The following is a 24,977-nucleotide window of genomic DNA, read 5'->3' as shown; positions in this document are numbered from 1 at the left end:
TTAAGAATTTGACCAGCCTTCTAAAACATAACTAATATAAAGGATGTAACCGAGATTCTAGAAAATCTTCACAGGTCTAGAATATTACCAGATCTCTGTAAAATAGAGTTTAAGAGTGTTACCAGAATTCTGGATGGTAGGTCTGGTATATTAGCCAAGTTCTTTGGTGTTACCAGAATTCTAGACCATAACAAATATTCTAGAAGTTTAATAGAACTCTTTAATGTCACAGAAATTACAGTCTTTTAAAATAATTCTCTGATGACACCAGATATCTTTAATGTTGCCAATTTTCTAGAACAGTACCAGAATTCTTGGATGTCAACAGCATTCTATAATACCATTACAATTCTAGAATGTTACCATAATTCTGAATGTTAGTTCTAGAATGTTGACCAAATTCTTAGGTGTTTCAAATATTCTAGACTGTCAAAAATATTTAGATTTTTAATGGAACTCTTTTATTTTACAAGAATGACATCATTTCAAAAGAATTCTTTTGTGCCACCAGAAATCTTGAATGTTACCAAATTCTGGAATGTCACCTGACATGTGACCAGAGTTTTAGAGTTTCTCAAACATTCTGTGATGTTACCAGAAATCTTGAAAGCTACCATCCAAACTGGCTGACCTATAAAAAATGAATCTGTTAACTCTACACAGAAGTCATTGAACACTCTATAACTGTGATTCTTGAGCAGGTAACACCCACTGTGTGTAAAGTGCAAGATGTCAGCGCCCATGGCTTGGATACTTTGGCTTCACTTTTGTACAGAAGGAGCAGGCAGATATGTCTTCCACCGTTTGTTACAGCTGAAAGTTTGAAACTTTTACCTTCAAAATGTAAAAAGTGAACTCAGATAAATGACGTAGCGTGTGCGTACTTGTGTTTCCAGACGGTCTTCATCTCCTCTGTGTAGTAGTTCATGTAGCACTGCAGCCTGATGCCCTCTGGAGTACACTGCAGCACCAGGTCAGAGGCAGACGCTCCTGAAAACACCACAAAATAATCATATTCAAGAGGTTTCCTAAAGCACATTTTAAGTTTTTCTTCCTTTCACTGTTTTTTCAGAACATTTTAACCTTTAACGCCTTGGCGCCTGATCACAACACCTTCAACCTTTTCTGTTGTTCACAAAGAGCCCGAGGCGTTATTTTCCCTTAGTTCAGCTTTTCTCCGTAGTTAAATCACGTTTTAATCCTGCACATTTTTCAGAGACAGTCAGAGCTTCAGGCTAAAACATGCTGCAGCTGCACGCGGCGAAGACGCTGGGGTGGGTTTACGTCCCAGGGACACGAGTTTCAGGAAACGTTTGTGGGACTGAAGCCTGCGTGGTGAAGAAGCTGCTCAGACAGTTACAGAGAGCCACAGATCCAGAAAATGTAAACACGACTCAGAAACTCACCAGCGTTCTTGGCGAGGGCGTTGATGATGTCATCAAACACTGTAAATAAAAGATAGAAAGAGTTAAAACATGTTAAAACAGGTTTATTAAAGAGAAGATGAACATGAAAGAGATGGAGTTAAAATCACCTTGGCCTGAGATGTCGAACACAGACGTGTCCTTTCCTCTGTCGTCGCTGAGTGTGGCTTTGAAAATGCCCTGATCTTTTCTGGAGAACTGAAAAACAAACATTGATGAGTCAGCAAACAGCTGGATGGATTGATAATCTGGATTTATTTGATCCAGCAGAAGTTACCAGAGGGATGGGCAGGGAGCAGGCTCCAGAAAGGACATTAGGAGGAGTTTCTGGAACAATCTCATCGTCCTCTTTGTACCAGTGGAAGGTCGTCTCTTTCTTCACGTTGGCCACCTGAAGCAGAAAAGCAGCACAGGTCAAAGGTCACAGGTCAGGGTCTGTATTAGAATCAGGATCAAAGTGAAACGGAGAGATTTGAGTGTCACCTTGCAGGCGAGCATCACGGTGCAATCCTCGGTGACGGTGAAGTACAGATACTCAGAGAAGTGAGGACCTGGAGGACAAACAGGAAACACATTCACACTGAAACACTTTGTTCTTCTTTTAAAACAGAAACTGAGCGATGGTCAGTGAATCACGTCTCCAGGTGATAACACGTCTGTTCTACGTCACCTTGCTTCCTGATGTGCTCCTTCCTCTGGAACTCAGCCTCCTTCAGAGCAACTTTGAACACTGAAACAGAAACAGAGCCGTGATAAACAATCGTGAAGTGGTGCTAGCGGTTAGAATCGCGTAATGCTTCCAAACAGTCGGAAAAAAGCCTTAAAGTTAAACAAACTGAGCGAGTTATACACATAAAACTGAGACACTTGACTCGACTTCATTCATTTACTCAAGAGAGCTGAAAAATCTGATGCTGAGTGAAATGCAGCCGCTGTCGGGGTAAGTGATGATTCTTTTGACCAATCAGCGGTCTGCAGTGTTGAAGCTCCACCTTCAGAGGGCGGATTGGTTCAGTCTGGCACCCATACGAAAGGGTCCCAAAAAGTAGGCAGGCTCGTCTCGGTTTTTAGGGATCTGTCCCGAGATAAGTCAGTGGAAACGCCGCAAAATGCACGCTGTACCGAGACGAACTGAACCAGTCTGCTTGGTGGAAACGCGGCTTAAGTTGTAACAATTTTTTTAAAAATCTGCCAATGGAACAAGAAAAATTGCTTGAAAACTTACTCAAAACGACAATAATGTTTCAAAACAAGTAACATTTCTCTTGTTCCATTGGCAGATTTTTTTTTACTTGTTACAGTGATTCAGGCTTCATTTTGTCTTTAATAACTTCAAATCAGACATTTTTCTGGACTGCTCAGGTGAATGTATCTTAAATCAAGTTTAACAAGACAATTTTTACTTAAAACAAGACAAAAACACTTGATAAGATTTCAGTTTTTGCAGTGTCATGGTGGGGTCTACCTACATTCTGTTCTTGGTGTCATTATTGTTGGCCAAAAACAGAGATTGTGGAGGACCCAAGATCACTTCACCCGTCTTGCAAGATGACCGTCTTCAGGCACTCATGAAAGGAGTTATTGATTTACATAAAATAAGCGCATAAAGACAAAATATTCCTGTGTTCAAATGTACATGAAATAACGTTTTATCATCCAAGTATCGTACAGGCAACCTGGATCAATTCAAAGATTTAGAGAAAGAAAAGAGAAAGCTCATCTTCTTTTCTCTTGCCCAAATAGTTGAAGAGTTACGGTAATGAGAACAGCTAGCATCTAATATAGTCTGTGATTGGAATGTTGGTGCACGTAGACTCCTGTGCAGCATCGTTATACCCCAGGTGTCGTTGTAAAGCCTGTCTTTTCTTCTTTCAGGTGCTGTTTGAATTTTCTCACTAACTCAAAAAGTGGAGAAGTTACGGTAATTTAAAGAGCTCTAGTAAACAGAGCGTCACTCTCAGCTCTAAGCTGACCGTGAGGTGTACGCCTGTGTTTCGCTCACCGTCTCCGACCAGCACCAGGGAGCTCTGGGTTTTGGCTTTTCCATCGGTGATCTGGACGGTGTACGTCCCCTCGTTGGCTCTGGTGAAACTCTCCACGGTCATCTGGATGATTCCTGTGGCCACGTCGTGACTGATCTTATGTCCCTGTGGACGAAGTATGGGAGAATGAATCAAGATATCAAAAAATAAAGAAAAGAAAACTTCTGTAATAAAAAACAGAATTCTGAATATGTTACCAAAACTCTAGAATGCTGCTTGGACCCTAAAATGTTCACAGAATTCTAGAAAAGACATTAAAATTGTGGGATGTTACCAAAGTCCTAGAATGTTACCGGCTCTTGATGTCACCGGAATTTTATAATGGAACCAAAATTCTAGAATATTCCAAAAAAAAAATTCGAATGTTAGCAGAAATTTAGAACATTTCCAGAATTCTAGAATGTAACCAAGATGTTACAGCTTTTGCAAATTCACTATTTTTTTGTAATATTTCCAAAATTCTAGAATGTTGCTGAAGTTTTTGAATGATTTTTCAGAATTTGCGGAGGTTCCCAGATTTTAAGAATTTTACCAGTGTTCTAGAGCTTAACTGAAATAAAGGATGTAACCGAGACTCTAGAAAATCATTACAATTCTAGAATATTACCAGAATTCTTTAATTTTAACAGAGTTTAAGAGTGTTACCAGAATTCTGGATGGTAGGTCTGGTATATTAGCCAAGTTCTTTGGTGTTACCAGAATTCTAGACCATAAAAATATTCTAGATGTTTCATAGAACTCTTCAATCTTACAGGTTTTTCTTTGTTTTAAAAGAATTCTCTGATGACACTTTACATTTTGAATGTTACCAAGTTTTTATAACATTACCAGAATCCTTGAATATTACCACAATTCTGAATGTTACAAATATTTAGATTTTTAATTAATCAAAATAAGCATTAGCATAATTATTTACTGTGCATTATGATGATAAACATCTGAGTATTCAGGCTCTCCACTGACTCACCTCTCCACTGGTCACCTCCTTGTCGTTAACCACAAACCTGTAGGACACGGAGGGCGACAGTTTGACGGCCTGCAGCCAGAAACGCACGTGACCCTTCTCCAGGATCTCATAGTTCAGACCGTGTTTCAGAGGAACAACTGCAGGAGGAGAAAGAGAAGGAGGCGCAGGGTGTATTGTTAGGAAACACTCTGAGAGGAAGTGATGGAGGTCTGCGGCTGCTGCAGAAACACTCACTGGGGTGTCTGATGGCGTAGCTCAGCTCCAGCATGGTGTTCAGGGCTGAAGGAGTGAAACAGCAACATGAGACACAAACAAACAAACCAGAGATGAGTCAGACTGGTGGAATCTGATCCTGTTTGTGAAGTTTGTAGGTTTTAAACTCACCATCTTCAGTCAGAGTGTGGCTGGAAGAGACGCCCTCTGTGTCCGTGACCACCACCGAGTATTTCCCCAAATCGTCTTTGTCAGGGTTGGTGAAAGTCAGTCTGGAGCTGAGAGTCAAACAACAAAACAATAAATGTGTTTTAAAAATCAACACAAACTTTACAGGTTACCACTCAGCATTCTGAAAATCTTTTTTAAATTCATGTCTTAATCGATCTTCAGACTCAACATGTGCTAATTTTAAAAACCTCTTCTTCTTCATCTGTCCCAGAAAAAAAAAACAGATCTCCACAAGACTAACTAAAATGATGATGTCACTATATAAGGAACTTCTGCTTGGTTTATGAAACACTGGAGGGGTGGGCCTCAAACACTAAGGTTCACTCTGAGCTAGGGCCAATCAGAGTGAAGGGGGTTTGTGGAGCAGGGAGTCTTAAAGAGACAGTAGCTAAAATGAGGTGTTTGAGACCAGGGAAAGAAAAAAATGGGATTTATTGAGCTGTAAATCACTCAAAAATACTACAGGGGCACCAGAGGGACAGAATACATACAAACAAAAACACAATATCCCCTCTTTAATGTTGATAATCTTGCAGAGGACCTATTCTTCTGTCCCAGGGGTCGGCGACCTGTGATGTCTTCGTTTTTTATTTTGCATCTTAAAATATATTTTAAAGAAAAATGTATATGATAATATAGATTTGCAAATTTTATTAAATTTCAACAAGTTGCTATTTTTGGGGGGGGGGGAATTTCAAAGATTTGCAAATTTCAATTAAAACAAAATAAAAAATGTGCAAAAATTTCAATACTTTTGGAAATTCAAAACATTTGCCAAAGCGTCATGAAAACGCAAAAAATAAAATATTTCAATTTCAACAATTTGCCTCATTTAAAGAAAAAGTTTTAGAATTTTTTTTAAAAAAATTGCTAAACCTTAAAAAAAATGAAATCTGGCAAAAAGTCAATCATTGAAATAAAAAAAATTGCAAAAAAGAGTCAAAGGGCCGCATGGCAAAAGGCCCATTCTTCAAGCCTTATTTAATTTGTGGACATAAAAAAATTAGGTGTCTAAGTTGTCTAGTTTAGTTTAGTTTATTTTGGTCACTTTGAAACATAAACACTGATATGCACAAGCAAGTGAAAATGAACAAATGTTGAGTTAATGCTATTTCTGCACCAAACAGTAAACAGCAACAAAACAAGGAAAAATAAATCCACATAATAAATAAAAAATAACAAAACATGACTGAAAGGATGCAGGCTGAAGCCTTTGTTTTTTTCACTTACCCTTTTCAAACTCATTTTCTACTCAGGTTTCTTTAGATATAAGCAGGACAGTAAAGTTAATATAACTTAATACTCATTTATCAGAAATCAGAAATGTTTGACCAAATGTAAGTGTTTGGTTTGTTTTTGACTTGATAAAACAGGAAAGAAGAATTTAAAGATTCTGTGTTTGTATTTTGGAATCTGAATCAGTCGTGCCGTTAAGGAAGTGGACTTAATTATAAAAGTCGTTCTTCACAACATTTTTCAACGACTGAATCCTGTCCCTTTCAAGATAAACCACAGAGACCATAAAGACGGCGGTTTTATCCTGTGTGTTACTTACGTCCTGCCCTTCGTTGTCACGGCGACCCTGGGGCAGTCTCCGATGGGTTTGTAGTTCTTGGACCAGATGAACTGAGAGGTGTCGCAGATCTCACAGGCCTCCAGAGACAGGAAGACGTCTCCGGTCTCCTCGTCCACGCCAGCGACGATCTCCTTGGTGCCTGGGAAAATAAAGAACATGTTAACGAGACAAATCAGGATTAGGATAGACCAAGAGTCTTCAACCTGTGGCTCTGGAGCTTCATGCTGCTCCTCTGCAGTGGCTCCTTGTAGCTTTAAAAAATATTACTGAAATAACAAATTGTTATTTTTCTTACAGAGGGTATTGATGATTAAAGACACCGACACTAAATAAAATCATGATTTAACAATTTGTTGAACTAAATATGCATCACATCTGTCAATAAAGCCTTCCATTTTATTTTTATTTTATTTTATTTTTTTGGGGGGTGGGGAGGGTTCCATTTTTAGAAACTTGTTACAATTTTTTTGACATTTTTCATATTGAGAAAAAACATTTATTTCAAGATCTTGCATTTTTTTTTTTAACTTTTTGAATTTTTTTTTCTAATTTCAATTTCTTTTTAATTTTTTCACATTTTTGAATTCCATTTTTTTCAAAAAATTTGCAAAATTTTTCAATTCTAAAATTTTTGAAAAATTTTGCAACTTACCTAAATTAAATAAATTTTGCAAATTTATGTTATTTACAGTGTGCTTTGTATTTTTTTTTAATGTTGTTTGCAAGTTTTTTTTTTTATATAAAAACTAAGACATCACATTTACAAATGTGTCACAAAAAAATCAAGTTTGGACAATTATTCACAAGAAATTTTCTACGTGTAGAATTTTATCCCCTTTTTGTTTTTATTGTGGAGATAAAGCAGATTTTGCGGCTCCTGAATGGGGTCTTAATGTGTTGTTACCTGGCAGAGCTCTGGCGCAGACCGGCTCTGACACCTGGGAAGGTTTTCCAACACCCTTTGAATTCACAGCACGGACTCTGAACACGTAGCTCTCGCCTTCCACCAGATCCTTCACCTGAGAATGAAAACACATCAGACTTTAACCCAAACTTCCTGCAGCAGTCTGCAGATATTAAAAAGAGTTCAGAGTTCGCTCTGTCTCCCACCTTCAGGTAACGGTGGCTCACAGCCTCCTCAGTCAGAGTCACAAAGTCTGACGAACCCTTCTTTGCCATGTCAACCAGGTATCCAGAGACTGCTCCGGCTCCGGTGTAGACCGGGGCCTTCCACAGGAGGACCAGGGAGTGGCTCCTGACCTCGCTGAAGCTCAGGTCGTAGGCGGGGCCTGGAGGTGAAATAGGGTCGGGTTTCATGAGGACGGTTGGTACATTTTGGAGACCCATTCGACCCAGAAAGGGTTTAAAGAAACTTAAAGAGGGGGTTTCCTGATCCCCTGATGTTAAACAAAGATGTAAAGCAACGAAGCTGGATGTTCAGACTGAGCACGTGCAGATGTTCGAACCTTCACATGTTCATATGTTGGAGACGTCTCTGAAACTGTCTGTAAACTATTCAAGACACTGTTCTTCAGAGCGCATGGGCTCTTCACGAGACCTCCACAAAATCATTACAAGATCTTTGCAAGATCTTTACAAAATCTTAACAAGATTAGGGCTGCAGGTATCGAATATCTTAGCGTTAGAGTATTCTCCAGAAAACTCCACCGATTAATCGATTAATCGAGTAATCGGATAAAACACATTTCTGTTTAGTTAAATGAAAATTGGTTTCAAACATGTGAAAAATCAAGTGACTTTGGGTGATAGATTTTAAAGTCAATGTAACTTGGTTAAATATGAGTCATTTTAACCAGGAATTAAAACATTTTTTAAAGATTTTGAGTCTTTGCAGTGTTCAGACTGACCTGCGAGGTGAACTTAACAACTGCTTCGCATTAACCCGTCAATCTATTAACGTCGTTAAATATTTTATCGCACATTAGTGCATGTTGCTCACGTGCTTTTATTTTGTAAATGTCCGTTGCTGACCGCGGTGGAACCGGAAGTGAAATTGGCGGAAAAACACGATGAGTAACCAAAACAAGCATGGAGAAGAGGGGCAACGCCACGGAACTTAAAGGCGCTCGCCGCTTAGTGTATCTGTCCGCGCGCGCGGCGTGCCAGATGTAAACAAACGCAGGTAGTCTGCCAGGACGAAGAGACATGATGAGAACTAGAGCCTTATTTAGCGGTGTTTTTGTGTGAAAGTAACGCGCTGAAAATTCTCTAAATAAAGCGTGAATGCAGACGGATATCAGATTTTTCAGTGGGAGTCCGTTTATTTGTGTTTTTGGTCAAGTAAAATATGGCCCCGTCTGAGTGCAGAGGAAACCTGCAGAGGAGCAGGGAGGGGGTGTTTGGTGCGAGCGCTCTGGGCTTCTGCTGCACAAAAACACTGCTGTAGGGGTAATTTCTGCCCTAAACCTTGTGATAGGACCCAACTTGTTCCATCCCAGAGGATCACTTTAATGCCCTGACAGTGGAAATAAGCTTTAATTTTGTATTTACATTTTGTAAATTTGATTTTCACTAAATATGTGATTTAACTATTACTGTATAACAAGTACTGATTTAGTGTTTGCATGACAGATGTTATGGCACTTTCACAATGCGATTAATTATGATTAATCAGGGAAATCATGCGATTAATTACAATTAAAAGTTTTCATTGTTGCCCAGCCCTAATATTTTCATCTTCTTCACTCTACAGTGCTGTTTTTCACAGATTAAATAAATGCTTTATGTCACAATCACCTAATTAGCATAACAAGTCATTTGCATGTAACGGCCGTGGAGGCTTTAAGAGAAAGGAAAACTGTCGTAGGAGGGACAGAAAACATTTAATATCACACTGTTCATGTGTTTACAACTATGAATGAACTTCGTTTGGTTAACTCTTTTTCTTTTTGGTGTTAAAACATCGACCCTCCTCCATGATTCATTTATACGTAGCCTCCTGCGTGGTCTGTGATTTTGGAGGGGGGAGGGGCTCAGCACGCGCGCTTTCAGGTCGGTCGCCAAACTCCAGAAAAGAAGTAAGATTTTCTGCTGGTCACTTTTTTGGGAATTAAAAGGTGCTAGTGGGGTCTGAAAGGTCACTGAGTAAAGCACCAGCTCTATTTGCAACATCAACAGTGAACCATTCTTTGATCTTATAAAATTAAACGATTCCTCGAGGCAGAGAAAATTCCTCGATCATTTTTTGTAATCGAGGAATCGTTTCAGTCCTAAAAAAAATCTTTACAAAATCTTAGAATAAGATCTTAATGAGATCTTCATTTTTTCGAGGTTTTTATGGGATTTTTTTATGAGATCTGTTAAAGATTTTCAGGGGCTCTCCATGAGATCTTACCTGGCTCCTCCATGGTCCAAGCTTCACATTTCATGGGCATGCTGGGAGCTGAAGCCACTCCCACACCGGCCATGTTGGCGGCCTGGACCTTAAACTCGTAGAAGGTTCCATCTGTCAGATTATCGATCTGAAAACAGGAGGAGGAGGAGGAAGAATGTGATTTACTGACTGGATTAAATTAGAGAACAGAGGAACAATCTGCATCCTAGCGCCACTCACGGTGCACACTCTCTCGGCCACGCCCTGCATGTTGACCTCCTTCCACACCAGCGTGTCGGCGTTCCTCCTGTCGATGTAGTACGCCTTGATTTTGGAGCCGCCGGTGTGTTTGGGTTTCTTCCAGGCGATGGTGATGGAGGAGCCGTCGCTGCTCAGCTGGGTGATGCCGAAGGGGGCGCTGGGAGTGGCTGGATCACACAAAAATCTAAATTATATCTTTTCCTCTCTTAGGGAATAACCTAACATCTCTGAAGTGAGAGCTGTGATAGTCCCTCATGCAGGTGACTTTGATTTAAGAACTAAGAGATTTACAAACAGTGATCAAACTCTGAGTTTTTAGCGCCTGCGGTGCAGTTTTTCAGCTACAGGTGACGTGTGTCGTTGAGGATTTGCAGATCTGTGATTAAAACACAAAATGCTTGAGGTAGAAGTGAATAAAAACTGTGTCAGGTGGATGAAACAAACACACCTTTTCGTACATACCATACTCCACACCCTTCCCTGGGTACAATAAGGAAATTTACCAAACTTAACATCAAGTTTTTTATGTTTTACCTCAAGTTTCAGAAACTTTTCTGCCTAAGTTGTGAGTGTAGAGACGCAGTGATCCAGCGCCTCTCTTACCGAGGGCCGGCTCCACGGAGATGGGAGACGACTCCTGGGACTCTTCACTGAGGCCGAAGACGTTGACGGCCTGGACACGGAAAACGTAGGTCTCTCCAGGGATCAGGCGGTGGACAACAAACCTGACAAATACACACACACACTTTATTTTTGCCTTAAGATACAATCTTCCACTAAATTTATAAATCATGTTTCACATTTACATTTTCTGTCCAGGTCACAAACCAAACCAAAGTCTATCAGTAGGGTCTGTCTGAACTCCATCTGCACCGATCACAGGCTGCTGGTCTGAAGCTAAAGCTCTGCACATTCAGCAGGAACTCAACAGCTCTCACAGCTGACGTCTTTAAATGGATTTATCAGGATTCAAAAAACACATCAGAGAACACAGTACCAGATTAAAGTTATAAAGTGGAGCAGTGAAATAGATCAGAATGCAGGGTCAGAAAAGCTTAGGTTTAAAAATGTTATTTACAGGTCAAAAATCAAACACATGATCCTTTAATAAACCAAGAGTAACGTCACAAAGACTACGTCTGTGTTTTACACAAATATTATTAAAATAAATAATTTTTATTTTTCTTTGACATTGACACTCAATAAATTCCTGCGTTAACATTTAGTTGAACTAAATCTTCATCCCGTCGTTGATAAAATCTGCCACCATTCTACTTCACCTCCTACAACAGAAAACAACTTGATTTAAATGCTTGATATGTGGCAAGATGTAATCAAATACAAAAAATGAGCAATATTAATATATGTTATCAAATCAAAAGTATTTAATTTTTTATTTTTTTTTGCCAATTTTAGTACTTTCAAAAATGTTTGAAAATTTTTGAAATTTCTTTCTTATTTTTAATTTTTGGCAAATTTATAAAATTAAAAACTTAATGAATTTCAACATTTTTTGGAATTATACAAAATCCTGCAATTTTTAAAAATGTATTTGGGTGTAAATTTATTTTTAGTTATTTATTCTACATTTTTGCGAACTCTTATTTATTTATTTTTTTTAATAAAAAAATAAAATAAAAAACTTTGAACATTACATGTATAATTTCATAAATCAAAAAAAAATCTTGTATAGATAAATGTTTAATAGGTATCAACTATGTTAAGGATTTTATCCACTTTTCTATTTTTTTGTTTCTTTTCATTTATTTATTTATTTATTTGTGGCAATAAAGTAGATTTTGTTGCTCCAGAATGTTTTAATCCAGTGAGCTTTGACAAAATGGCTCAGATAAAAGTGAAGGTCACAGAAGCCTGTTGTATGAAGTCGACTTAGATTTGTGACTTATAAATATTTTAATTTGTTTTAATGTTTAATTTAAGTATAATAATAATAATAATAATAATAATAATAATAATAATAATAATAATATTTTTATTATTTTATTTAAATTTTTTAGTCTTTTATTCCTAAAATATTTCAATAAATTTTGTTACTAACTAGATATTGATCCCATCTGTAAATAAAGACTGCCACTGCTTGATTTTACCTCCTACAACATCTGACAACTAAATATACATGCTTGATAAGTGGCAAGATGTTAGCAAACAAAAAAATACGCAATATTTATATATGCTACTTATGTAATCAAATCAAAAGCAGTCTTTCATTTAAGAAAATAAAAATGCAGATTTTAGAACTAAAGAAATGTTTGAAATATTTACACATTTTTTAATTTTTTAATTTTTTAATTTTTTGGCAATTTATTTTAAATTAATTACTGATTTAAATTTTAAAAATCTCACCCAGTTTTTTTATTTACATTCTTTAAATTCAAGCAAAATAATTTTTATTTACTTTTTACAATCTTGCATTTTTTATTTTATTTATATTTTTGTTTTTATTTATTTATTTAAAATTTTTCCAAACATTGGAATTTTTCTTTCTTTTTTTTTTTTTACACATAAAAACTTAGACATTACATGTACAATTTATTAAGTAAAAAAAATCTTGTTTAGATAATTATTTCCTAGGTTTCAGATATGTATAGAATTTTATCCACTTTTCTAGTTTTTATCTGTGAAGATAAAATAGATTTTATAGCTCCAGAATGATCCAGGTGAGCTGAGGAAAATGGCTCCTATAAAAGTAAAGGTTGCAGACCCCTGTTCTATGTAGTCCACTTAGATTTGGTGACTGCCTCTAGTGGACATTTTAAGAACTACAGATTAGGACACCTCTTCCTAAAGTTGCTGTTGATGAGATCAGGAAACAGTTATATGCAGTACTGTATCATGAGTCAATGCCAGGATGTAGATGTTGCTAATACATGCTAGCCTTTGCTAAAACTGAGCTAAAAACTCTGCATCAGAAAATTTCAAACCTGAAACTTCAGTATTAAGACATTTTTCTTATCTTTAAGCTAGTTTTCCTGTAAACATTGTTTTATTACTACTTACAGCAGATCAAGCGTCATTTTTGTCTACAGAATCTCTAAATGAGACATTTTTCCTGACTTTTCAGGTGATTGTGGCTCATATTAAGTCTAATATGACATTTTTTTACCGAAAGCAGAACAAATACATGGTTAGATTCCAGTTTTCGCTGTGTGGAGGACAGCTGGCGCCATCTGCTGGCAGAGAGAGGTAGAGAAAACTTCTGCTGTGTGCTCACTCTCCACACACCTGTGGCTCTGAGTGCCTACCTGTTGTGTTTAAAGGGCTTGTTGTTGCAGGGGAACCACTCCTTGGATCCAACGACGCGCCCGTCGATGTAGTACCCCATCAGGTTCTTCAGGGATTTGGGAGTTTCCCACTGAACAAACACGGACGACTTGGTGTTTCTGGTGGCAACAACCTTACCTGGAGCTGAGGGGACGCCTGTGTGGGGAGGATACACCAGAATCAAACCAGGAGGAAGGACACTGTCCAAAATAACCTGTAGATTTGACTTACTGTGGCTCTTCTCATAGACGACCATAAAATGATTTTCTAAAACATGCATTTCTAACAGGTGAGCCCTGTGCTTCAGAAATGTGACATTTTTCTTCATGCACACATGAAAAGTGGAAGTGGAACCAAAGTGAAGCTGTGCTTTGGACAGAGGAAGGTGTTTCAGTCATATTTCAACAACCATACATACCAACCGGCACCTCAGTCCCTGAAACAAACAGTGATTCACTTTTAAACGTCATGGTTGAACTCGTTCACCTGAGAGTGAGACGATCAGAGAGTCTTCAGGGGTTAGGTATGAAAAGATGTGATGACACTCGTGTGTGTGTTTCCACCACAGCCCTTACCGTCCTCGTCCACCTTCTGGACGGGCTCAGAGGGCTCTGAGGCCTCGCTGGAGCCGTACGTGTTGACAGAATACACCCTGAACTGGTACTTTGCTCCGTCCTGCAAATCGTAAACGGGGTAACGGGGGGAGCAAAGTTTGACCGCCGTGTTGATCCGCTGCCACGCTCCAGTGCCTGCTAAGCACTGTGGGAGAAGTTGGGGGAGGAGGGGAGGCGTGAGAGGGGACAGAGCCATCTGTGACATCCTCATCAGAGCAGCACAAACAGAAACTGAGACTAAGGGGTTTTAGAAAGTTAGAGCTCAGTTTGGTGTGATTTGGCGCTTTGAATAAAGATTGTGTGATTGAAAACATATTTTTGAAAAATCCTAAAAACTACGAAGCATAATTTCTCAACCGTGTGCATCATTTATAATATTTGGTCACATTAAGATTTCAGAAATTATGACTGTATTGATTATTTTTTCCTATTCGTAAAAACTTGTTTTACATGATTTTTGGACATTGATATCAAGATTTGATAATTCTGGACTTTTTAAAATGTTTTATGGAATATTTCTATTTCAGGAAAACTGTCTCTTCTCTCTTGGATTTTTTAAATTATCCAGAATATCGTTTTTGCAATTTTTGTATAAAACTGTTTTATTTTCTTTTTTTTAAAGGCACCTCTTAAGAAAACTAAATTGAAGTATTTTTCTTCTTCAAATTCATGCCAATTTTAATGTTATGTTTTCTTTGTTTATACTTTAAAAGAAAGGTTTTTTTTTTTTTAAATTTCTTTTATAAGATAATTAAAAAAAAAACAAAAAAACAATACATTTAGAATTTTTTTTAATTGTATTTTTGTGAGGCCATTTGACTTTGGATATTTTTTCCTTGGGCCAGTTTAAAGAACTAAATAATTTACCCATTTTAGATTTTTTTTTCTTAGACCACAACCATATTTTAATTTTTTAAAGGCTATATCAAATAAACATATTACAATTATTTATGTATTTAATTATTTATTTAATTATTTATTTATATTTTTACATATTTTATTAATTATTTTATTTATTTTTTCATTATTTTTTTATTTATTTATTTATTTATTTTTGTAATTATTTACTGTTATAATTTTAAGCCTTACAAGATAAAATTTTGAGATCAAATTTTTTTTTTAATGATTTCCTGGTTTAACACTATTTTGGATTTTTGACATTTAAAAAATGTCTTTAAAAAAGAAAGAAAAAGAAACAACTTAAAACAGCAGATTTCTTTAACGCCTCAACTGGACACTTGAGGAACTGCACTTTTTGTCTATTTTATTTGTCTAAAATAAAATATAACAAACACTTTTTTTTCTTTGGCTGTTCCTGATTTTGGTAACTGACACATTGAGACTAAAAATAGAGAGTATGAGATGAATGTCTTTATCATCTTTTCTAATCTACACATACTTTAACAGTGGGCGACATTAACAGAACGGGATGCTCAAGGTGAAGCGACACACACCTTCTCGATGACGTACCACAGCGGCGCTCGTCCACGGGGGCTGGGAGGTTTCCAGCTCAGCACCACGAATGATTTGTAAATTTCGGATGCATGCACGTCCGTGGGCTCCCCCGGGAGAGTTACGTAGCCTGGATCAGGAGTGAAACGAAGAAGCTCAAAGAAAACAGAGCAGCTAGTAGTCCCACGTCCTGTGATCTCTGGACTGGATGGTTCCCCAGTAAATCGTCTCATTCAGGTTTTTCCTCTCGTTTCTTCTACATTTCATGCTTTTTAGGATGTGTGGATCGAACACCGTCTGGGTCACCAAGTTTTCCCAGAGATGCAGCAGTGATGTGGGACTTCAGTCACTTATAAAACGATCAACGGGTTGACGACGTTATGATTTAGTGTCTGAATTAGTTTTTCTGTTACAGGTTTGTTTCAAAGTGAAGAGGAAGAGACTCAACACACTTTGGAGTGAGGGGGAATCTATTCAGGAGGTTTAACGGGAAGGAAAAGAGCAAATCCAGATTAATTAAAGCAGTAAAACACCAAAGATCGGGGGTATCTGGTTCGGGATTTGTTGGATTAAAGAGAAAATATCACATTTGATGATGATGGATTAGTCTGATGTGATGATGTGGATTTTGAAGTTCCTGTTCTTGTTTTAAAGCTCTACACCTCACTCTTCCATTCATCATTTTCTATTTTACAACAGACTTATGGCTAAGTCCCGCCCTCAAACATCATGAGCCAATCACAGTCGCTCTCCGCCTGGACACACATTGCAAAAACATCGCATAAAGTCAGTTTTCATTTGGTTTTATGAAGTTTTTCTGAGATTTTTAGTTTAAAAATGGTCAAACTTAGTTCATGGGGTGTATGCAACTCTGAATCGAGGTATCCTGGGAGGCTGAGTGACATCGTATTGTATGAAAGAAATATAAAGTTATCTTTAACCACCACTGCAGTCTGAAGGAGGCTTTGGGTTTTTCTCTAGCGTTAGCTCCTAGCTGTGTTGTTCATCATGTCTCTTTGATGATCGTACATCATTGTTAGCTGTTGTTCAAAGGTTTCTAGCTAAGCTAATGTTAGCTTCTGTAGCTTACAGGTGTTTTTAGGCACCGCCCTGCTGGTTGTGGCTGCCTGTTGCAGCAGCTCTCTCTTCTTTGTCCGTTTCTTGTAATTTTTTCATCTCTTTTTCGTCATCTTTGCATTTGGAGTAAGTCGTTACTTTATACGACACCAAACTTTTTGTGTCTTCAGTGATATTTTTACTATTTTTTCTCCTGTGTTTGTCTGGAGATCCTACATGTAACCATGGCTGCATTGTTTACATGTGAAATCAGCTGTTAGCAGCCCGTAGCATGTCAATGCTAACTGGTGCTAGGCCGGATGTTTCCCCACAAAGTGAGGAGAAGGAGGTGAGGATGACGTGCTGGTTCGAGAAGTGACGACATGGACCTGTCCTTCCATCCATCGTTATTGGGAACGTAAGATCTATCTCCAATAAGATGGACGAGCTAGCTGTGCTAACCCAGCAACAGAGGGAATACCAGAGGGCAGAGTAGCATCATGGAAGAAGCAGACAGGATCCAGGAGACAGAGACTGAACAGACTGCTGAAGAAGCTCAGTCCTGGACCCTGTGGAGGTGGAGACTGGCTGACTGGACAATGACTATTAGCTTCATTAGCTTATCTGTAATAGCCGAGATAACAAAGGTTGTCAAAGGTTGTGCTGAATGATCCAGTGAAAATTCTGTAGCTCCAAACTAACAGAGACACACTCTTAGTGAAGATGGTAAAAAGGAGGTTATAGTTTTGTCCTGACTGATGCTAATGCTAACTAGATGCTATTTATCAGGTTTGATAACATTGGGAAGTCATGAAGTGTTACTGAAGAGGAGGGAACAGAGTTAATGTTTGGCTTTTAGGAGGTAAAGGTGGTTTAAAGGATTAAAAGTGAATCACTGAGCCCAGATCAGTCTTGGTAACCGACCCTACCTTCCAGGTCATCGTCTCTGATCACTATGTCGTACTTCCCTTCGATTTTAATCACTGTTTCAGGAAACGACAGCAGACCTGTTAGGGGGCAGTCACATCCCTCTGGTCCGTTTATGAATTTACCTTCCTCGGTACCTTGGAGCCTCTCGCTTTCAGCGGCATCCAGCGCGGTCACCTTGTCGGACATGCGGGACGGCCTGCCGATGCCGGCGCTGTTCACGGCTCTGACCCTGAAGTGGTAGGAGTGTCCCACACTCAGGCCGTGCACCGGGTATTTACAGATCTTCACTGGGGAGTCGTTGCACTGGACCCAGGTGTCTTTGGCCACGTCGAACCTGGACATAAAACCCAGAGAGACATTGGCTACGTCAGAGGTTTAGAAAGACGGGACTTCCCCTTCAGGAGCAGCGTAATTTGACTGGTTTGGTCTCAGCGTGCCAGCTCCGAGCTATAAAAAGAAGGGCTGAGGCGTTTTGGGGGTGCAGACTGACCGATCCACGTAGTATCCTGTGATCGGAGGCTCATTGACGGTGTTTGGGGGTTTCCAGGCGACCAAGACATAGTCGGAGTTGATGTCATATGCCTTCACGCTCATCGGTGCACCAGGGGCCCCGGGCTTAGAAGCAGGGGCGTCTAAAGAGCCAAGAGACAGAGGTAGAGGAGTTATAACTCCAAACAGCAGGAGGACAGTTATTTCTAAAAGTTTTTGATGTCACTCTGAGGTCGGTTTAGGCTTAGATTCAGAAACTCTCACACAGAGCTTTAAGAGTCGTCCTATCGTGAGCTGAAATAACCGACACAAGCTCTCTAATCAAAGTTTGGCAGACTCAGTCTAAAGATATTTATTCCTCATGTTCAGACACATCCTCAGATCAGGCTTTACAGGAATCCAGAGATGGAGTTTATGAGTCTGTGACAAGCTGTTTATCACTGATGAGACATTTGTTCAGAGCTGAGGTTTGGCTTCAGTCCTAAAACTATGATGATCAACTGTCATCCATCCACAACGTCAACAAAGACCTTACAGAGAGGGCTGAACAGGTTAATTACACCTGTGAGATTATGACCCCTGTTTAAAAGCATGAAGGTGGAAAACTCTGAAAAAAAAAGCAGATCCTAATTTTTTAATGAAGATTAAAGATTCAGATAAAACTAAAAATTTTAAAATAAATCATTGATGTTTAAGATTACTGGTTATTTCTAGTATGGCTGGCCATGCATGGACTCTGAGAAAAAATAAATCAATGAAATAATAATAATAATAATAATAATAATAATAATAATAATAATAATAATAATAATAATAATAATAATAATAATAAAAATAATAATAAAAATAATAAATTAAAAAAATAAATCAATATAATAATAATAATAATAATAATAATAATAATAATAATAATAATAATAAATAAAAAAATAAGTAAAATATACAAATAAATAAAATAAATAGACAAATAAATAATTTACTGTGAGCATTGATTGTTAATGTATTTTTTGGGGGATTTTTGTCTCTTATTTTTTATTATTTAGTATTTTATTTTATTTTATTTTTTTAATTGGAATAATAGATATATAATTATTTTTTTATCTATTTTTATTTCATAATATAGTCTGTTAATTTTACTCTCCTTTTAAGTATTTTGATTTTGTTTTTCTTGGCTTTGTTCTCACCTTGTATGTATATAAAATGTAAAAATTAATTAATAAAGGGAAAATAGAATAAAAGAAAAGATTACTGGTCATTATAAATAATTAATTATTTTTTAAATTCTGATTTTGAAGTCAGGATTTTCTCACTCAGATTTCTCATTTCAACCTCATTATTGAGACTAATCTCAGAATTAAAAACTGGAAATTGGAGAGAAAAAGCTCTACTTTTGAGATTTCAAATTATACTCAATGTTTATGATTGTGACCTAAAATTCAGATTTATATTCAACATTTTAAAGCAACATTTCACATTCAAAGTTAAAAAAAATATCTCACATTTAAATGTAAGAAGTCTGAGATGTAAGTAAGTATTAATTTCTGTCCCTCAGATTTTTCTTTTTCATTGTAGATTTCTGAAAAAAGGGTAAATTTCTGAGATTAGCATAATAATTCTATAGAAAGGAAGGAGAAATAAACAAAAAAAGGAAAACAGAAAAAAGGCAGAATTCTGTCAAATAAAGGCTAAAATCTAAATTCAATCCCAAAATTCTTCGATATCAGACTTTTATCTTATTTTAATTTAATTTATCTTTTTAAAAAAAGTCAGAACTTTGGCAAAATAAAGTAAAACTATAAGTTTGGATCTCTGAATTTTTTTCTTCAGACATAATTTTATCTTAGAAATGTGAGGGAAATATTAGAAGTCTAACTTTGATCCCAGACTTTTTAAAGAATTGGATAAAACAAACGAAAAAAATATATAAAAAATATAAATTGAGAAACTCTAATCATCTTCTCTTTACTATTGAATTTTAAATGTTTCATTAATTCTGAACATTTAACAGAGAAATTGAACTTGCAGACTCAACATTTGCATTTAAAATGTAAAGACACTAAATATTTATCAGTAATCAACAGTTTTGACGCTTTGATTCAACATTTAACAACTAAAGCTTAGATATATCTTAGATTTGAAAGTGATATCTTCAGTATATTTTTTTAATGACAAAAAAGCAGGAAAATAAGAATGTGAATTAGGCGCTCCACAGAGCAGTCGTACCTGAGACGAACAGGTAGGCGCTGTGCTCGGCGGTGCCGTCCTTCGTAAAGATGCGCAGCGTGTAGAGGCCTTCGTCGTCTTTGGCCAGCTGAGGAAGAGTCAGACGGGCGGCGCCTCCTCCGACAGACATCTGCACCAGCTTACCGGGTTTCAGCAGCTTATCTGTCGGAGGAAACACAGATGATTCATGTTAGAATGATGAAGCTAATGAGAGGTTAAAGACAGAGGTTAACTCAGAGCGGTGGGATCTCTCACCGTCTCTGTACCACTGGGCGAGGGGGGGGACGTTAGGGAGGTCGGGGACCACCACCATGCCACAGACCAGACTGATGGAGCCATCCTCCACACCAAAGGACACTGGGAAACGGTCCAGTAGGGTCACTTCCAGCTTACTGGCATGGATCTCAGTCAGGTGGGGCACTAGAGGAGAGAGACATGAGTTTAATAAAACACTTTTGGTTTCATGAAGACTGCTTGGGGTTTTGAATAACTGAAGAAATCATGTTCCTAATTTGATCTCATTTCCTGGACAGCGCTCCTGTTTTGACTCTGTGTTTGGTCTGACGGCGACAGCAGCTCCTCACAATAGTTTCCACGTCTTATCAGACCTCTCACATGCTCTGCTAATTTTAGCCCCCTGATCCCACGAGGAGGAACTGGTCGTGTCTGGGCCTGAATCCAACCAAAAATTAACACGACCTAATCCTCAGCTACTGCTCCCTCTGTCTCCTCACCTAGTCCAAGATGGCAGAGCTCCCCGGCTCCTGCTGGTCCTGTGTGGGGGGGGGAGAAACTCGGGGTTAAAGGTCAGAAGATGGAGGATGAGAGAAGTGTGAAAGGTTTGGAGGAAGAGGAGAACTCACTCTTCACAACAATCATAGCCTTGCTGGTAGCCGTGCCGTGAGGGTTGGTGGCCACGGCGCTGTACTCGGCGGTATCACTCACAACACACCTGGAGGAGCAGAGAGCACACACACACACACACACACACACACACCACGTCATTTATCATAAAAACTGAACAGAAAACCATCGTTCCATAAAATAAAAGCATAAAAAAGTTCAGTTTTCCATTTGTTAATTTACATTTCCTGTTTCCATCCTAAAATGCTGATGTGTTTTCCTGCAGAGGTTAATTTTCCTGTAGCGCTTTTGTCTGTATTTACAGTTACCGTCTGCCACAGGAAAACTGAAGCAGGACAGTCTGACACCTCCAGGAACTGGACTACAGCTTTACACAGAAGCTACAAGTAGAATTAAAAACAATACAGATGACTAAGGTCGGGGTGCACCCGTCAAGATTTTCTGGATCTTTAAAAAGCCTGATCTGCAGATTTGGGCTGATACAGACTTCTACTTTTTATTTTTTTGTAACTGACAGTATATACCTTCAATGTTCCAATCTCATTTTATTGAAAATACCTGTGAAACAATAAAATCTTTATTTTTTAACTTAAACAACCAATAAAGTGTCCTGAGTTTTAGGTCTCAGAGCAAAAAGCAACAATGGCTGTCAGACCTTCCTGGAGGATTATAAGATCAGTTTCATATGTAAGGATGAACCAATCACAGATCCCCCAAAGTTACATATTTTGCTGTACTTTCATTCTTTTTATAAAGCCATGAATTGTGAAATTAAAAAAAAACATCCCTAAATTTTATCAAGCTGAAGATTTGTCTTAGCCTTGCAGCTAGCACTGTAGCGCTAGTTTTTGTGTGTCTACCTGTGATTCTCAACCTGTGGCTCTGGAGCCTCAGCCGGCTCTGTGACTCCTTTGCAGTGGCTCCTTGTAGCTTTAAAAAATTTTAATTATTATTTTTTTTTATTACAAAGGGTATCAATAATGACAACAGCATTTAAGCATTTAATTTTGTTGTAATTTTGCACATTTTTGAGATTTTTGAAAAACATTTTCATTTTTTAAAATATTTTTGCAAATTAAGAAAAGAATTCCAATTTTTTGTAGATTTGGCAAATTTTTTATTTTTTTTCTAATTTCCTTTTTTTGCAATTATATTATTTTCTATTTTTTACAGCTTTCTGGAAATCAAATTTTAAAATTGCATTATTTAGGGTTTTTGTTTTGCAAATTTTAAAGATTTAGAACATTTTTTAATTTTTTACTTTAAATTCCTCTATTGCATTTTTTTTGTTTCATTTTAACAATTTTGGGGAAATTAAGCAAAATTTTGAAACTGCATTATTTAGTTGTTTTTTTTTTTTTTTTTTTTTTTTTTGCAAATTTATGACATTACACCAAACTTTTGGAAATATCAAAATTTTGCACAGATTTAAGGATGGGCCAATCCTCCAAAGTTAAGGAATCTATACTTAGGCGCAGAAGTAAAGCCAAACTTTGTTGCACCTGCTGAATCTGTGACTGTCTTTAACGAAATGAGCATCTGTTGCTCCACTTCTGCCCTGAGCATTCACCAACACACCAGATGATCCCCATTGATGCTGCTCTAACTATTTTTATTACTATTTTTATTATTATAACTATCATTACTATCATTGTTATTATTATTATTATTATAACTACTACTATTGTCACTATGATTATTATTATTATTATTATTAATTTTATTATTATTATTATTATTATTATTATTATTGCCAGTATTTTTGTTATTTTTTATTTTTATTATTATTGATATTGTTTGTATTTATTTTGTATCTTGCTGTATAGAACCTGTGTTTTTATTTATCTTCTTTCTACTCTTATTTATTCTGCACATCTTTTTTTTTGTACTACAGTGTTACTTGCTGCTGGAATCTGAATTTCCTGAGGGAACCCTCCCAAAGGATTAATAAAGTTCCTATCTAATCTAATCTAATCTAATCTAATCTAATCTAATCTAATCTAATCTAATCTAATCTGATCAGCTCAACTCTACTTCAGAGGAGATCTACCAAAAGCTGCTTCTGTACAAGACAGTTATAGCGCCACCTACAGGCCTGGCATGCTCAGTACAGTGTTTCCACACAAACTCTGATTTTTTTTTTTATACGTTTTTGCATTTTTGGGTGAAACGTCATGTAAACGGGCTCTAAAATTGTTGTCCTGTAAACATCTTGATGCTCAGTGGGAATCATTAGTGTTTTTATAGAATGAAGACTCCATTTCCCATGAGCACCATTACCCACTGCCATAAAGATGTGACTCTTGCAGAGGCGCACATTTGTTTTAGAAGCAACAGCATGGAGCGTCATTTTAACTCTACTTTGTTGAAGAAAACGTTTTCCGAATGAAACCACACAGAAGAGATTTATTTTAATCAGTCAAAAGACGCAGATCCCAAAGATCCTCCTTTGATGAAATGATCTCACACGAAGGAGTCATTAGCAGGCAGCGGCGCCCTCGGCTGAGGAGGAGGAGGAGGAGTCTGAGGTTGAGAATAGAAGGAAGAAATGTGACCTTCACCCTGGACTGAACTATTTTAAACGACCACGGTCGCTTTCCCGGCTGGAGCCCGGGGTACGAGCTGAGCCTGAGCTGCTATTTAAAAGATTTCTATCACGAAAACTCAGAATTCACACATCACTGAGGAACTGAAACAGTCTCCTGAAAAACTCTGTGATGTTAAGATTCAAGGCAGAGAAATCCAACACCTCAGGGAGAGGAAGAGGAGAAAGAGGAGAGGAGGAGCTCCCAGCAGGAGGAATTTATGGCTCCAATGACGCAAAGGTCAGCACTTCGACACCAACAGCTGAGGAGTCTTGAAGATGACGAACGGACCAGCCGGCAGCGCCCTAAGCTCCTCTGACAGGCCTCCTTTTTCCTCTGTGTCACACTGATCTGTCTCCATCACAACAGGAGCTGAGACGGCGTGCTAAAACCTCCGGTTAAAGCTCAGATTCACGCTTCTGCCACAGAGAAGTCACGCTTTACTCGTTCCTCTTTTTAATCTGACTGTTGTCCTGTTTTATAGACGCAGTCTTTGAGTCGTACCTGCTAATGATCAAACTGTGGACTCCATACATGTTCTCGATCTTGTACTTTCCTGGAGCGCTCAGGGGGTCGACGGGCACTCCTCCTTTATACCTGCAAACAGAAATAAAAGACATCATTTCTGGATGAAAGGTCACATCTCAGGGTTTCTGCGTCATACATTACATACATTAAAAGATTTTAGAAACGCTGCTTTAAGGAAAATTCAAGACCTGCAGGAATCCTACATAAAATGCTCCCATCTGTGCTTTCTTACTGAAGGAACTTGGGACTATCTGAGGAACTACAGTGTGGAAAATAAGTATTAAATGCGTCAACTTTTTTCCCCATCACATTTATTTCCAAAGATACAATTCAAACAAAATTTCTCCCACTCATTGGTATTAACTCAAATAATCCACACATGAAAAGAAATCACAACGTTCAGGTCCATAAATAATGATGATGGTGAATTAAGTACGATAACACAGGAAAAAAGGATTGAACAAGCTTTCTTTACTTCTTTCCACAAATGTTCAGTTGGATTGAAGTCAGGTGATTGACTAGGCCGTTCTAACAGATTGATTTTCTTTTTCTGAAACCATTTGAGAGTCAACTTTGCCGTGTGCTTTGGATGGTTGTCCTGCTGGAAGGTCCAGCCACGTCTCATCTTCATCATCCTGGTGGATGGCAGCAGATTCAGATCAAGAATTTCCCCATACATGGCTCCATTCATTGCTCCGTCAGTTATATGAAGTTTGCCAACACCATGAGATGAGAAACAACCCCATGTCATGATGCTTCCACCTCCAAACTTCACTGTTGGTGTAGTGTTTTTTGGGTGATGTGCAGAGCCATTTCTCCTCCAAACATGGTCTGTAGTATGACAGCCCAAAAGTTCAGTTTTGGTCTCATCTGACCAGACAACATTCTCCCAGTATTCTACAGGCT

The 24,977-nt window shown here is 37.8% G+C and overlaps 1 protein-coding gene across 5 annotated transcripts in view; it reads right to left on the bottom strand.

The window, feature by feature from the left end:
• The window catches only part of myom2a (myomesin 2a), a 90,942-nt gene that overhangs the window by 6,192 nt on the left and 59,773 nt on the right, over positions 1–24,977 (bottom strand). For 3 of the 5 annotated variants that reach the window (XM_074698494.1, XM_074698521.1, XM_074698512.1), the window contains 28 exons: positions 24,048–24,140; positions 20,958–21,046; positions 20,829–20,867; positions 20,350–20,514; positions 20,095–20,256; positions 17,873–18,014; positions 17,505–17,716; positions 15,399–15,526; positions 13,906–14,089; positions 13,749–13,766; positions 13,312–13,486; positions 10,652–10,773; positions 10,511–10,528; positions 10,028–10,215; positions 9,809–9,935; positions 7,564–7,742; positions 7,358–7,472; positions 6,433–6,592; positions 4,818–4,924; positions 4,668–4,712; positions 4,434–4,570; positions 3,427–3,571; positions 2,095–2,154; positions 1,908–1,975; positions 1,702–1,815; positions 1,535–1,622; positions 1,407–1,445; positions 885–990 (listed from right to left, as the gene is read on the bottom strand). In XM_074698494.1, the coding sequence (XP_074554595.1) occupies positions 885–990; positions 1,407–1,445; positions 1,535–1,622; positions 1,702–1,815; positions 1,908–1,975; positions 2,095–2,154; positions 3,427–3,571; positions 4,434–4,570; positions 4,668–4,712; positions 4,818–4,924; positions 6,433–6,592; positions 7,358–7,472; positions 7,564–7,742; positions 9,809–9,935; positions 10,028–10,215; positions 10,511–10,528; positions 10,652–10,773; positions 13,312–13,486; positions 13,749–13,766; positions 13,906–14,089; positions 15,399–15,526; positions 17,505–17,716; positions 17,873–18,014; positions 20,095–20,256; positions 20,350–20,514; positions 20,829–20,867; positions 20,958–21,046; positions 24,048–24,140 (3,225 nt within the window). The remainder of the gene's footprint in view (positions 1–884; positions 991–1,406; positions 1,446–1,534; positions 1,623–1,701; positions 1,816–1,907; positions 1,976–2,094; positions 2,155–3,426; positions 3,572–4,433; positions 4,571–4,667; positions 4,713–4,817; positions 4,925–6,432; positions 6,593–7,357; positions 7,473–7,563; positions 7,743–9,808; positions 9,936–10,027; positions 10,216–10,510; positions 10,529–10,651; positions 10,774–13,311; positions 13,487–13,748; positions 13,767–13,905; positions 14,090–15,398; positions 15,527–17,504; positions 17,717–17,872; positions 18,015–20,094; positions 20,257–20,349; positions 20,515–20,828; positions 20,868–20,957; positions 21,047–24,047; positions 24,141–24,977) is intronic. The other 2 variants (XM_074698504.1, XM_074698530.1) reach the window with 2 other exon arrangements.

This window comes from Halichoeres trimaculatus, unplaced genomic scaffold, assembly GCF_033239565.1.
Source record: "Halichoeres trimaculatus isolate MK-OKI-2021-1 unplaced genomic scaffold, fHalTri1.1 fHalTri1_scaffold_2, whole genome shotgun sequence".
Lineage (NCBI taxonomy): Eukaryota > Metazoa > Chordata > Actinopteri > Labriformes > Labridae > Halichoeres > Halichoeres trimaculatus.
Note: the sequence above shows the minus strand (reverse complement) of the source record. Positions and strands in the feature narration are given on the sequence as shown.